Source organism: Cimex lectularius, unplaced genomic scaffold (assembly GCF_000648675.2).
Source record: "Cimex lectularius strain Harlan isolate CLEC.00 unplaced genomic scaffold, Clec_2.1 scaffold248, whole genome shotgun sequence".
Lineage (NCBI taxonomy): Eukaryota > Metazoa > Arthropoda > Insecta > Hemiptera > Cimicidae > Cimex > Cimex lectularius.
The window spans coordinates 480,097-494,690 of record NW_019392778.1 but is presented as its reverse complement, the minus strand read 5'-3'; the positions used below and the strand labels follow the sequence as shown (position 1 = coordinate 494,690).

The following is a 14,594-nucleotide window of genomic DNA, read 5'->3' as shown; positions in this document are numbered from 1 at the left end:
TATTGTCTATTCTGTTAGAAATTTTAGATTCATATCATAATATAATTTTGGTGGTGAAGGTGAGAAACATGAAGAGAGAGTGAGGGAGGGGAATGAATTTTCAAAAAACATTTTGACCATAATGTCTTGAGAGAATGCAATAATAAAAAAAATGTTGTTAAGGTAATTTCAACCATAATATTTTGAGAAAATGTAATAAAATACAAATAAATATGTCATCGAGGTCATTCCAACCTAATATCTTAAGAGAATATAATAAGAAAATATTCTGTCGAGGTCATTTCGACATAATAACTTGAGTAATTTAATGTTATTAATATCATTTGAAACCATAGAGAGTTATGAACGTAACGGGTAAGTGAATTGTAAAGAGTTGAAATCGCCAAGGATATTTTAAACCATAGTAAATTGCCTAAATATCTGAATAGTGAATTGTCAAATACTGTGTTTAGGAGGTTGATGATATCAGGCCACAATAAATGATATCATCAACCTCCTAAACAAATGAGGCTCACAACATCCTGGGCTGTTGCTATATCGGTTTGTCTAATGCGTTTTAAAACAGTAATATCTTGAGAGATATTACAAGACTTAATTTTGTCATGGCTGTTTATGAACTATAACAATTTATCTTAATATCTGGAAAAGTGATTGCTAATAACAAATGTGTCAAGGTTCATTTATAAACCGTAATATCTTGAGAGGTATTACAACAGAAGTTAATGTTGTCAAGGCTGTTTATAAACCGATTTTACCTTAAATAAACCTCAATTTCTTGAGAGGCATTACTTTAAGAATTATTGTTGTGAAGATCACTTAAAAACCATAATATTCAGAGGGAAAAGATAAAGATTAAGCTAAGTTACCACAATAACTTGAAGAGTATTACAACAAGAATTGATGTTGTCAAGGCTGTTTATAAACCGAAACAATTTACCTTAATATCTGTATAAGTGATTGATAATAAGGGATAATAATAATTCATTTTTTTAAATAAACCTCAATATCTTAACATGTATTAAAACAAGATTTAATGTTGTGAAGGTCATTCATATACCATAATGTCAAGAAAGAAAGAAGGAAAGATTCAGCTAAGTTACCGTAATATCTCGAGAGGTGTTACAACAAGAGTTACCATTGTCAAGGCCATTTATAAACCGAAACCATTTATCTTAATATTTGGACAAGTGATTGCTAATAAGAAAAAATGTAAAGGTTTATTTTATAAATAAGCCTTAAAATATTGAGAGGTATTACAATAAGAGTTATTGTTGTAAAGGTAAAATAAACAATAATATTTGGGGGATAAAAAAAAATCTAAATTATGTACTATCTTGAGAGGTATTACAGCAAGAATAAACATTGTAACAGCCATTTATAAACGATACTGTACAAGATTCGGTTAAGTTATTGTAATAGTTGTATTATGTTAATATTGAATTTTGAAATGTCAGAATATTGTCGAATGTAAAGATACATTTGCATCTGACACTTTTGTTCGGAAATATATGTCGAGTGTCAGAAAATCACTTTGACTGTTCACATGCACATAGAAACTGCTAGAAATTTATACCATGGCTATGTATACGACATTTCTCAAAATGCAAAACTTGGTATAAATATACGACTAGTTTACAAGATATATTTTTGTGTAAACTCAGGTCCTATGTACTTGTATATCTATTTCATTCTGCACACAGTTGATTTTATCTTGACATGATGAAAGCGTCGAAATGCTATCTGCTGCTGTAATTACTATGAAGATGAAAAGGAGGTACAACCAATTAATGTCTGAATTCAGTATTGAGGTTGCAGCTCAGTTTTCTTTCTCTCGCAAACTTCTTCTCTCTCCCCTCTCTCACTCTCTCTCTTTTTAATCTCCTACTCTCACCTCTCTCTCTCTCTTAATCTCCTTCTCTGTCCCGCTTCATGTATCTGTCTTCTAATCTCTCTCTCCCTCTCTCTTTCTCTCTCTCTCTCTCTCTCTCTCTCTCTCTCTCTCTCTCTAGGTAACTGTATTTAATTGTAATAGATCCATTAATACGATTATATGTTTACTTTGATATCCTGTTTTGTTCATCCATAAACTAATCTCTCTCTCTCTCTCTCTCTCTCTCTCTCTCTCTCTCTCTCTCTCTCTCTCTCCTTCTCTCTCCCTTTCTTTCTTTCTCACTCTCGCTAGAATTTTTGAAAAATCAAACCTGCTGATTTTGAAATGCTCGCTTGTAAAACGGATCCCATTAAACGGAAGCAAGGTACCAAATACTGAAAAGCTCTTAGCGTAACAGAACGACTTGCAACTTAGTGATTTTTAGTAGTAAGTAGGTGCTGTTATTAAGTTTTAATTTTTTCGGATTTAAACCATTCTTTTTTGTCATTTATGTTTATGAGACACTTATTGCGATGGCAGAAAAGTCAATTTTTGCGACAAGTGTCTATGGTATCTATGGTTCGACAGATATAGCTAATGGTCTGGCGTATATGTCCGATTATATATATATATATATAATATATATATGTATATATATATACATACATACATATAAATATTGTAATAACTGTCAGATGTAAAAGTGCCTTTAGATTTTCTTTGGACTTCAGTGACGTCACGTCAAAAGCACATCGATCGCGACGTCTTCGTTAAAGCACGACTGACGTCGCTCCATCTTGAAAGCTCGAAAGCACGAAATCGCACTCGACCAAGAGGTTTTTTTTCCCCTCTTCTTCCCGACAAACCCAACAGGACGTTAATCAGGGAGTAAAGTTTATATATATTTTTTTTTTAAATAAATAATTTCCACGGAGAAGTGTTGCGTCAATCGACGCCGACAGCTGACCTCCCCAACGTCAAAATGGCAGGACCGACACCACCGACCGACTAGTTCCACCCTCCCTTCATCTCACCCGGGCACAGTGTACCTTTTCATCCGTTGTTTTTCTTCTATTCTTCCAGTTTTCCTTGTTGTTTTTTCTCCCTCTCCCCAGTACGATTATGACTATTCAAGGGCCGTATCTCGACAGGGAGAGGAACGGCCGCCGGGATTAGACGAGACCGAACGGACCCACATACCGTATCCGTCCCATTTTCGACGAAGAGACCAGGAGGCGGAATAAAAAGATAACAGGACGAGAGAGAACCTGCAGGATGTCGAGGAGGGCCAACACGGCCACAGCCCGGCTCAAGCAGGACTACTTACGCCTCAAGAGGGACCCGGTGCCATATGTCGTCGCCGAACCCAACCCGTCAAACATACTCGAATGGTATTTGTCGTTTTTACTACTTGCTTTTTGTTATATTTACATTATATGTTACCCTTGAGGCAGCCCAAGGTTACATCTGCCATATGTCAACTCCATTGCATACAAGAAATTCCATCCTTCCTTTTCCAATTTGTCAATATTTCATTATATTATGTTATTTTATTGCTATTGATGATGTCGGGTTGTTTTTGTTGTCGGGTTGTTTTCATTCAAACCGACTGCAGGCCAAAAGTTTCAAGCTTGCCAACTGCACCGCCAACCGGATATGTTTTTATTCTTTTTAACTAATTAATGTTTAATTATTTATTTGAATTTGTTTTATTGTTTTTGATGATGTCGGGTTGTTTTTGTAGCCTGGGTCTCTCGTGGTGGGTTGTTTTGATTCAAACCGACCACAGGTCAAAAGTTTCACACCTTTCAACTCCACTCCCAACCGAATGTTTTTATTCTTTTAAATTAATTAATCTTTAATTATTTATTTGAATTTTCCGGCAGACAGTCTTTTCATGCTGTAATAGCATGCTAATAAAAAAAAGAGTAAAATATTGTAAAAAGTAGAAATAATAAATAAAGCATTGTTAATTTTATTATTATTTGAATTTGTTTTATTGTTTTTGATGTATGGTTGTTTATATAGTCTGGGTCTGTCATTGTGGGTTGTTTTGATTCAAACCAACCACAGGTCAATAATTTCACGCCTGCTATCACCACTGCTAATCTGATATGTTTTCATTCTTTTCCCTAATTAATCTATCATTATTTATTTGAATATATTTATTTAATTGACTTTAATAACGTCGGTTTTTTTTTCTCTTTGTGGGGTTGTTCCATACCACCAACTCTGATATAGCCTCAGACAGATATAGCCTCTGGTCCTCTTTAAATTAAAAAGTACCTTCGACAAACATCTATTTTTATAAACTCTGGTACTCCTGTAAATTTGTTTTTTCTATTTGTACATAAGGCGTAATGTAGGCTTATGTTTTTTCTTTTTTTCACAGGCACTATGTGGTTTTCGGTCCGAAGAACTCGCCATATGAGGGTGGCATGTACCACGGCAAGCTCCTCTTCCCACGCGAGTTCCCGTTCAAACCACCCAGCATATACATGATCACACCGAATGGGCGCTTCAGGCCAAACACAAGGCTCTGCCTGTCAATAAGTGATTTCCACCCAGATACATGGAACCCGGCGTGGAGTGTTTCGACAATACTCACCGGCCTGCTCAGCTTTATGCTTGAACAAAGCCCGACTCTCGGCAGCATAGAAACGACTGAGGATGAGAAACGTCAACATGCGTACAGGAGCCTCAGCATTAACCTCAAGGACCCTCAATTCTGTGATCAATTCCCCTCACTCCTACCGGTAAAATATTTTATTATATTTTTGTTTATTTATTTATTTTTAAAATAATTTAAATTGCAGGACATAAAAAAGGAGCTGGAAAGGAGGGAGCTGTTAGAAGAGGAAGCTCGTAAAAGACAGATGGCCGAAGGCGGCCTACGAGGCCAGCTCAACAGCCAGACGGTGCAGTCGGATGCATCAGCCCTCTCGTCAGCCATTTCCAACATATTCGTAGTTATAGGCGTAGCCGCGTTTGTCCTGGCTGTCAAGTACGTCGTGGGGACGACGCCGATGGAGTAGACTCAGCTGAATTCCACCCTTCCCTCCCCCGATCTTTTTTTTTCTTTTTTGTATAACATTTGACATATAAATACGGCAACATATGAAATGAAATTTTATTTATTTGCTTTTAAGGGTTGTTATCCATCTCTTAAGCGGACACAGTGAAACATCTACGACACCCACATACTAATTTTTTTCTTTATTGACATTCCTTTATAATGGTTAATTTTGTGCGAAAAAATGTGTATATATATTATTACTCTTTATTAGCTACTTATTATCCATAAGTATAACAATAAACATATCTGAAGCAAATATGTTAATATAAAAAAATCCTATCATGAAATTAGACTACTGCTAGAGTCTGACAAGGATGAATTTGTTTAAAAATTTCAAGATCTCAAAGGTCAAACTTATGTATAAAACACTTTCTATTTTTTCTTCCACAGGGGCAGCAGGGACATTGATCATAATTTTATACTAAAAAAACAAGAAAAAGAAAAACTATATGCATATATATAAAATTAATTGTAAATTAAAAATCTGTACATGAGGTTAAAGTAAAAAAAAAAAAAACCTGAATATATTGGATTTTTATTTTCATGTTATTCAATTTTTGCCATTCAATAATTATCATTTTTTTGTACAAATTCCTCTTTATAGATAAAAAATATATTGGCCTGGTTTTCGATTTGTCAAGGAGTATAAGGATAATGAGAAGACATTTTAAGTTTTTTTCAACCATAATATTTGGTGAGGTTCACATGAGAGGCTGTGTCAAGGTAAGTAATAACTAATATCTGGAGAGGTTTGGATGTCAAAGTCCATTAAGACAATGATTATCTGGAGAGGTTAGGCTGATTAGATTAATCATGAGCAAGTATATTAATTTTCAATTATTCGTACTGGTTGTGGATTAGATTAGGATGTTTTTGGTGGATAGAAAAGGACAGAAATTACATAGTGGGTGGTAGGACTCGAAACTAAGACCGTGGGTTCTATGTGACTGTCCGACCCTTAACTTGGTTACCGCGGCCCCCATATCCATGCTTACACAACGTAATACGATGGTTGGGTGAATACTCTGTTAATCTCCTTTTAGTTTTGTCTTCAGACACAAAGCAGAAAAAATGTCTGCGTGTTAAAATCGAGACTTTTTTTAAAGTACTAGTAGGACGCTCTGAGGTGTGCTAGTGTGGTGTCTGGTAAAGATTTTTATGGTTAACTTGCTCACTTGCTTGCTTGTAATGGAAGTATTTACAAAATAATCAGGAAGAAAAGAGAAAAAATGAAGGTTGAAAAAAGCAAGATAAAATTAAATTTCTTTAAACGATTGCCATCAAGGCACTATTAAACAGATAAACTAACAACTCCGCCATTTTACACATCTTTGGCATTCACAACTGCTATCCGAAACGGTTTTGCTCAAAAGGTCAACATGACACTGAATTCTGGAGAGGTTTGGATGTCTAGGAACATAATGAATGTAATATCTGGAAAGGTTTGCCTGTTAAGATCCACCATGACCATTATATATTGAGATGTTTAGCTGTAGAGGTCCATTATCACAGTAATTATCTGGTGATTGTTAGCTGTTAACGTCTGCATAATTGAAATATCTTAAGATATTTGGCTGTAAAGTCTATTAATTAAAACATCTGGAGGTGTTTGGTTGTCAAGGCTCATAATGTCAGCAAAATCTCGATAGGTTTGGGAATAAAGGCCCATTATTAGACCATAATATCTGGAGAGGTTTGGGTGTCAAGGTCCATTATAACTGTGATATCTGGAGAGTTAGATTTTAAGGTCCATTACGGTGATAATATCTGGAGAGGTTTGTGTGTTAAGGTCCATTGTGACCGTAATATCTGGAGAGGTTTGGATGCCAAGGTACATTATGACCGTGATATCTGGAGAGGTTGGATGTCACGGACCATTATGACTGTTATATCTGAAGAGGTTTGGGTGTCAAGATCCATTATAAAATAATATCTGGAGAGGTTTGACTGAATGAGAGGTTGGGCTGTCAAGGTCCATTATGACAGCAATTATCTGGATTGTTTAGGCTGATAAATTCATCACAACTGACATCTTGAGGTTTGGCACTAAATTCTAATGACAACAATTATCTGAACAATATTGGCTATCAAGGTCTTATAATAGCCATATCTGGAGAGATTACGTCTAGAAAATACTGTTATATTTTGGTATGTTAGGCTGTCTAGGTAACCACAACAGTAATATCTGTAGATGTTTATCAAGGTCCATTATAACCATACTATCTGGATAGTATTGGTTCTTAAGGTTTATTATGATAGCAATTATCTGGAGAGGTTTACCTCTCAAGGTCCACCAAAACCGTAATATCTTGATAGGTTATGCTGTCAAGGACCTTATAACTGTAATATCTTGGAATTGTAGGTTGTGAAGGTTATCTTAAACCATAATGTCTGGAGAGGTTGTAAAGTGGAAAGTTGTCAGTCTACCAGGAATTTTTTGGATATGTAATAAAATAAATAAATAAAATCAGATCAAAAATTAATGTAACCTTTTATATAATTAATCTTAACAGTAGAATAAAATTTTTTCACCCAAATTGTAACAACATAAATTACAAACTTACAAACAAATATTTTTGCTGATAATAAGCTCCAATAAATAGTAACTTAAGTACATCACAGTAAAATAGTGCTTTTTTAAAATATATTTTTTATATTTAATATTTTTATGTTTCATGCTGCCTACATTTGCTGACAACTCAGTGTAAATAAATGGAAATTAATACTGGTTCTTTTTGGGCGTGAAACTTAAGAAAAAATATTTTGCTTCGAATCGTCGGTGCTGCTAAAAGAGCGGGTCTCATCAATCGGCCTGAGCGAAGGCAATTGCCGAGCGCAGCCGTGACAGGCAAGCCCTGCGCAGGAACGAGCCGATGAGGAGGTATTCAGCTTGTGATCGTCTCTGACCGAATGAGGCCGTCGTCAGGATTTTAGTTGTCATACAGAGGAGCCACTGCATTATCTGAAAACGTTTGATTCGATTAAAAATATTGGTTCTGAAGTCGAACGGCGCATAGCAGTACCTCAGTGTTGCTCGGCAGGCTGATATCAACTGACTTTTTGAGCCAATTGCTTGGAGCCCAAAGATAAAGCTGAACAACATCCGCCGCAAAATCTGCACTGATTCTCTACACAAAAACATTTTATTTTTTATTTTTTAAGTTCTATTTTTAAATTTGTAAATACCTTGGCTTGGCTTTTGACTAGAAGTGATTTTACAACTTTTCTGATGATTGAAGGCACTTCGTCCAAAGGTGGGAGCTGCGATTCTACATAAGTCGTGTTTCTAAGTGATTCAGCCTTGCAGAAAGGATTTTCCCCAGTGAACAACTCGTACGCTATTGCACCCGCAGCCCAGCCATCAGATTTAGTATAGTCAATGTATTTGATCGGTGAAAGGATGCTGACACCAGGTGAATTCAACTTGGCTGATGCCACTTCCGGAGCCATGAGAGCGCTGTTGCCTCCCTTATCGACAGTTGGAGTCAGAAATGGGAGGAAAAGCCCATTGATGGGGTCAGCAAGGCAACACCCGAAGTCGGTCAGTACAACGCACGGGCACTCATGCTCCTTCTCGTGAATTACATCCACGAGGAAATTGTCGCTTTTCAAATCTCTGCCAAAATAAAAGGTACACAATTAGAAAATATTTTTAAATTTTGTAAATTAACTGATGTACCTGTGAGCTACACCATGCCGGTTGATGTGAGCGATGGCTTCCAGAATTTGAGCGAAAATCAGTATAGCTTCCCTCGTTTCGACTTTCTCCTTGGAGAGGTACTCGCTCAAATTCATTTCATACCTTAAAAATGCAAAATATAAAAGATATTAATGTGACTTAATTATTAACATATAGTAAGTACAATTTCCATATTTGAGAGAAAATCCCATTAGACAAGGTACACTGTAACTGTAATATCTGGAGAAGTTAGACTGTTAGTTTTGTTAATTCCAATATCTGGACAGGTATAGTTCCAAAGTACGTGGAGTGATTAGGTTGTTAAGGTAATCTCATCCGAACCATCCAGAAATTTGGCTGTCAAGGCCATATCTAGAGAGGTTTGTCCTTCAAGGTCTACAGTGACCGTAATACCAGGTATAACGGCGAACTTTTGAATTGTTCGTCAAACCCCCCTACTGCTGAGATATTCCCATCGTGCAATGCGAGTAGAAGTGGAAAAAGACGAGAAGACTGTATTGTAAAATTCTATTAATTTTTTTTGTATATACTTCTACAATTTATAAGTTCTAATAATTTTGTATGAGCTCAGAGTTTTGGCCAGAGGTACCTATTCATTTTTTTTAATATATAAACAAAAAGTAAATAAAAAAAAAAAAATAGGTGTATTTAGCTTTATATATACAGAAGCTATGTATTATATTTGTAGGTATGAAAATGTTTTATTATTTTTAATTTTTTACTTTTATTCAGATTTGTTTGAAAAAGAGGTATTAATGGAATTGATTTTATTTAATTTTACTACCCTAACATAACAAATATTGGTAGCAGAGCATCTGACTATTCAATTAGTCAGTGTTACAATTTACTGCTGATTATAAAATAATTAAACAGTGGGAAAAAATAAAATAAGTTCCACACAAAGATCACCAATAAATACTCGGTTGCAAACAAAAATTATACAAGAAGAAAAAGAAAAATGGACGCAAAAAATTATAGATAATTTGATAGAAGTTATTAAATAAATTGCAAATAACACAGGTTAATGATATAATGAAAGAACTGATTTCGGATTTAATTTTACCCTAACATAACACAGGTGAGGTATTGATATCAAATTCTATGAGACCTTAACATCTGGAAAGGTTTCACTGTCAAAGTCCGTGTTAACAGTAATGTATAGAGAGGTTAGGCTGGTTAATTGCAATGTCTGGAGAGGTTTTGCTGTCAACGACAAAATGAATGTTAATATCGAAAGAGGTGTTGCTTTCGAGGTCATCTCAATCTGTTATATCTGGGGAGTTTTGCTGTCAAGGTCGTCTCAAACTGTAATATCTGGAGAGTTTTGCTGACAAGGTCTATGTTAACAGTAACATATGGAAAAGTTTCACTGTTTAGGTCCACCAGTACCATATTATCTGGAGAGACCATGTTACCAAGGTTATCTAAACCATATCTGGAGAGGTAGGGCTGATGAGATCCATTACGGCCGCAATATGAGGGTGAGAAGAGATAGTCAAAATTGTGTCTCGCAGCGTGATCAATCAATTAAAGCAATTTTTTAAAATTCAAAAATCCTTTAAGCTGAGAATCTTTTATTACTTGTAGAATTCTTAATCAATAAAAAAATTGTTTTGTGATGAAATCCATGTGATAAACTTGAAATAAATTTGTTTACATATTAAAAGAGCCAAGATGGATGACAGCTTACAATTTTAATTTTTTTTTTCTTTCAAATTTTTTGTTTATATGGGATGTGACAATAATATAAATTAAAGAGAAAAAAATTAAGAACAAACACAGAGATGACACAATGAATACATAACCCTTCCTGTACACAATTGGAAGAAAAAAAAAAAAAAATGACCTGTTCGTCATCGTTTAACGATATATATGCCAACTCTATGCGGGCGGTGAAAGACTGCTGTTTCGCCAAGATGAGGACGAAAGGATGCAAACCACCCATGAGTATGAGATAGTATCAGTAGCTTTTTTTTTTGCTTTTTTTCATGCTCTTTTCTTTTTTCAGGTCATATGAATTACCTCTCTTACTTCCTGCTCAAGTACGATGGCATGTTGACTCTACTGTTCATAGCCATCATCGCCTGCATCATTGCCATCATGCTCGCAAAGGAGGATGATCGCGAAGGGTAAGACATTGCCTTTTTTAAATTTTTTTTTCAACTTTTTTTTTAAAATACAAACACATGTTTATTTTTTGAATTAAAAATTTAAATTTTTTGTTTTACTACAGGCAAACTGAGCAGTATTCGCTGCTCCACAGGGGCGAATGCCTGTGCTGGTGGATACGGCTTGGCCCGGAGCGGCTATGCACGAAGATTATCTGCTGCTTCCTGAAATTCCTGCGGAAGCTGACGACCTTCCTTCCTGCAGTTTCGGAACACTGGAGAGGTTGTAAGAAAATATAAAAAATAATAAAAATTTTTTAACAATGGCCATATTTCAGATTCAGACGAGATTGGCTTGGGCGTTTGAAGACAGCGTGTACAGAGGGGGTTAACTACAGAAAAGTTTACAAGAGTTTAAGCGTTAAATCGCTCCTGCGCCTTCTCCTTGGGTGTGAGATCGTAGAAGCCATACTCGATATGTTTTGCCTACCGAGGATCACACCTTATCTTTGATTTTACAAAATTAAAAATAATATAAACGACTTACTATCTTCTTATTGGCTTACCTTTTCATAAGTATGAATAGTGACATGTTACGACCGTAGCCAACGGAGGTGAGACGGCTTGGAAGAGCGTTTGAGAACTCGGTGGCGTTCGGCAGGTCGTCAGGCACGCGATCAGGGAAGGCGACATGCATTGTAACAAGATTCGGGTGCGGTGGAAGATGTATGCCTTCCGATCTACAAAAGAACTTATAAAATTGCAAAAAAATAAAAATAAATATGTATCTTACAGCAAATCTTCAGCCTCAGGAGGTGAATAGCGTACCCTAGCGGGCACCATCTCCTTGAAAGTCTTTGTCATAATTTCTGAAGCGTTCGAGTTGATGCCGTAGTTGAAGACCATCTTGAGAGCGAATGGGAAAGAGGACAGAGGCTCATCTTTTGAATAGGAAGGACAGTCGTCAGTTGCTTCGCCTGAAAAGTAATTTTCATTGAAAAAAAAAAAAAAAAATCCAAAAACAATGAAATCTCCAAAACTTATCTGGCTTAATTTGCCTTTTTAAACCCTAGGAAGCTTTTTGAAAATAACTGTTTATAAAAAGTCAACGATGGGGACCGCGGTAGCCGAGTGGTTAGCATGAGAGACTCTCACGCCGCGGTCGTGGGTTCGATTCCCACCGTTGCCCCTGGCCCTTTTTTCCCAATAACCCCCCAAATTTGAACACACATATACGAATTTGTCACATGGCTAATATGCATAGTTCATAACGCAAAAAAAAAANAAAAAAAAAAAAAAAAAAAAAAAAAAAAAAAAAAAAAAAAAAAAAAAAAAAAAAAAAAAGTCAACGAGCTAACCGCAAATTCCAGAAAAGGTTAAACTGTCAAGATCATTATAACCTTAATATCTTGAGAGATATGGTGGCAGGTTATGTTGTCAAGGTCATATTGAACCGTAATACGTTGATAGGTTAGGCTGTCATAGGACCTTAAATTTGCTTGAAGTTCAAAAAGAACTGATTGTAAGCTTATCTGAAGTGAAAATGCTAACATGAAAGCCCAGAAGGCTTTAGGAAAGCTCTCATGACTAGGTAAAACCTAAGAATACATTTTCTGGACTTATTTGGACTTTTTTGAACTCCAGGAACTTTTAAGCAAGTTTTAAACTTTACGTCGTAGCCGAGGTGAACAGACTACCCTCAAAATCCAGAAGAGGTTAGGCTGTCAAGATCATCTTGAACCTTAAGAGGTCGACCGGTTAGGCTGTCGTTAGGACCTAAAATTAGCTTGAAGTTCAAAAAGAACTTTGATCGTAAGATCTAGTTAGGTTTAAACTTTAGTGTAAGTTTGGAAAAGATTGTCAGAAAGCTAACATTAATGTCCAGGCTTCAGGAAAGGTCTCATGCCAAGTAAAACCTGGCAAAAAATTGGTTTTAAATTGGACAGAATGCATTTTCCTGACTTCATTGAACTTTTTCAAACCCCATGAGACTTTTTCTATCTTTTAAACTTTAATTGAAAGCCCACAAGGACCTTTTTAATTTAAACCCCAAGGAAGCTTTTTGTAAGTAAAGCATAAAATGTTGTAAATTTGATTTGTGGATCATCATTAAACTTACACATGGGTTTTTTTCTTGCGGCGAAGATTGCCGCATTGCTCCCTTTGCCGATGAAAGGTCCTATAGTAAATTTATTGATTCCGACTGGCTCGCTCGGTCTGAACAGGTCTGATTCCGCTTCTGCCATGGATTTCTGCATTCTCTCCAAAGATTCCTGCACAGTGTAATTGTTAAATTTATGAATTATAAACAGACCTGATGTACGACATACCCTGATCTCCCAGCAGAGGCCTTCAAGCTGGTCTTCCTTTCGAAGTATCGAACCAGATGCGAGACCTATGCCCACAAAGGCGAAGAAAGGTGTCGAGTTGCCGTAGAGCAACTGGCGAGTCGTACGCTCTCTCAAGCCTGTCGAAAGGCTTGTCGTAACCCTGCTGAGTATTGAATTTGCGAATAGCTTCCTCGCGTTTTCGTAGTGGGTCTGTACAGGGAGCTTGTCGGCGGTTCTCGTCCCCCCTCCGCCCCCGAACCCCCGGGCGACGGGGCGGATCTTCCAGGCGACGTCTCGCCTGTGGAGTAGCTGGAAGCCGCGGACCCACATTTTCGATAGCAAACACCTCAACGACATAACTGATGTCTTGTTAATTTGTAAATTTCAACGACAAACCTCTTTTCAACAATCCTCCAGGTGTCATCCCGTTGTGAAACTCGATTATAATTGACCTCCTGACGTAAACAAAGCCAGTGTATTGTACAATTTTTTTCAGGGTCGTGAGGTGCACGAGAGAGATCTTGACAACTTCAGCTCATTCGTCACTGCAGTGCCAGACGGACCGCCAATTTTCAAACTGCCGAAGCAACTCTCTTACAAAAAGCCTTCTGGGGTTTGTGAAAAAAAAGGCCAATTTAGCAAAAAATTGCATTCTATTTGAGTTAGAAGTTTAGAACCTATTCTTAGGTTTTACCTGTCGTGAGAGCTTTCCTGAAGCCTTCTGGCCTTTCAAGTTAGTTTATTCGCTCCTGATAATATCTTTCAAACTTACACTTTAAAACTAGTAAACTGATTACGGACAACGAATAGTTTTTTGAACTTGAAGCTAATTTTAGGTCCTTTGACTAACCTATCAACGTATTACGATTCAAGATGACCTTGACAACATAACCTGCCACCATATCTCTCAAGATATTAAGGTTATAATGATCTTTACAGTCTAACCTCTTCTGGAATTTGAGGTTAGCCTGTTCACCTATTATTATCAGTTATCGGCTTCCACTTAAAATTTAAAACTTGCAAAAAACCCCTCGAGTTCAAAAAAGTCAAATTAAGTCTAGAAAATGCATTCTGTTTGAGTTAGAACCTATTCTTAGGTTATACCTGGCATGAGAGTTTTCCTGAAGCTTTCTGGCCTTTACGCCTTAGCTTACTCGCCTCTGATAATCCCTTCCAAACTTACTCTTAAAGTTTAAAACTAGTAAACTTCTTACGAACAATGAATGTTTTTTTGAACTTCAAGCAAATTTAAGGTCCAATGACAGCCTAACCTATCAACGTATTGCGGTTCAAGATGACCTTGACAACATAACCTGCCACCATATCTCTCAAGATATTAAGGTTATAATGATCTTGACAGTCTAACCTCTTCTGGAATTTGAGGTTAGCTCGTTGACTTTTTATAAGCAGTTACTTTCAAAAAGTTTCCTAGGGTTTAAAAAGACAAATTAAGCCAGATAAGTTTTGGAGATTTCATTGTTTTTGGATTTTTTTTAATGAAAATTACTTT

At 36.4% G+C, this 14,594-nt stretch overlaps 3 protein-coding genes across 3 annotated transcripts; 2 read left to right on the top strand and 1 right to left on the bottom strand.

Annotated features, from left to right (window-relative positions):
* Positions 1–2,669: 2,669 nt before the first annotated feature.
* Positions 2,670–5,376, top strand: LOC106670893 (ubiquitin-conjugating enzyme E2 J2). Its single transcript, XM_014401560.2, has 3 exons — positions 2,670–3,261; positions 4,263–4,626; positions 4,687–5,376. Exons 1-3 carry the CDS (start codon positions 3,146–3,148, stop codon positions 4,903–4,905), a joined length of 699 nt encoding a protein of 232 aa, XP_014257046.1. The 5' UTR covers positions 2,670–3,145; the 3' UTR covers positions 4,906–5,376.
* Positions 5,377–7,418: 2,042 nt separating this feature from the next.
* LOC106670804 (serine/threonine-protein kinase PINK1, mitochondrial) lies at positions 7,419–13,595 on the bottom strand. Its single transcript, XM_014401401.2, has 8 exons — positions 13,085–13,595; positions 12,874–13,027; positions 11,548–11,731; positions 11,321–11,494; positions 8,626–8,748; positions 8,133–8,562; positions 7,970–8,074; positions 7,419–7,908 (listed from the first exon to the last, which is right to left on the bottom strand). The coding sequence occupies exons 1-8, from the start codon at positions 13,439–13,441 to the stop codon at positions 7,750–7,752; spliced, it is 1,686 nt and encodes a 561-aa protein (XP_014256887.1). The 5' UTR covers positions 13,442–13,595; the 3' UTR covers positions 7,419–7,749.
* LOC106670806 lies at positions 10,260–11,297 on the top strand. Its single transcript, XM_014401405.2, has 4 exons — positions 10,260–10,593; positions 10,655–10,775; positions 10,880–11,037; positions 11,093–11,297. The coding sequence occupies exons 1-4, from the start codon at positions 10,488–10,490 to the stop codon at positions 11,119–11,121; spliced, it is 414 nt and encodes a 137-aa protein (XP_014256891.1). The 5' UTR covers positions 10,260–10,487; the 3' UTR covers positions 11,122–11,297.
* Positions 13,596–14,594: the final 999 nt, after the last annotated feature.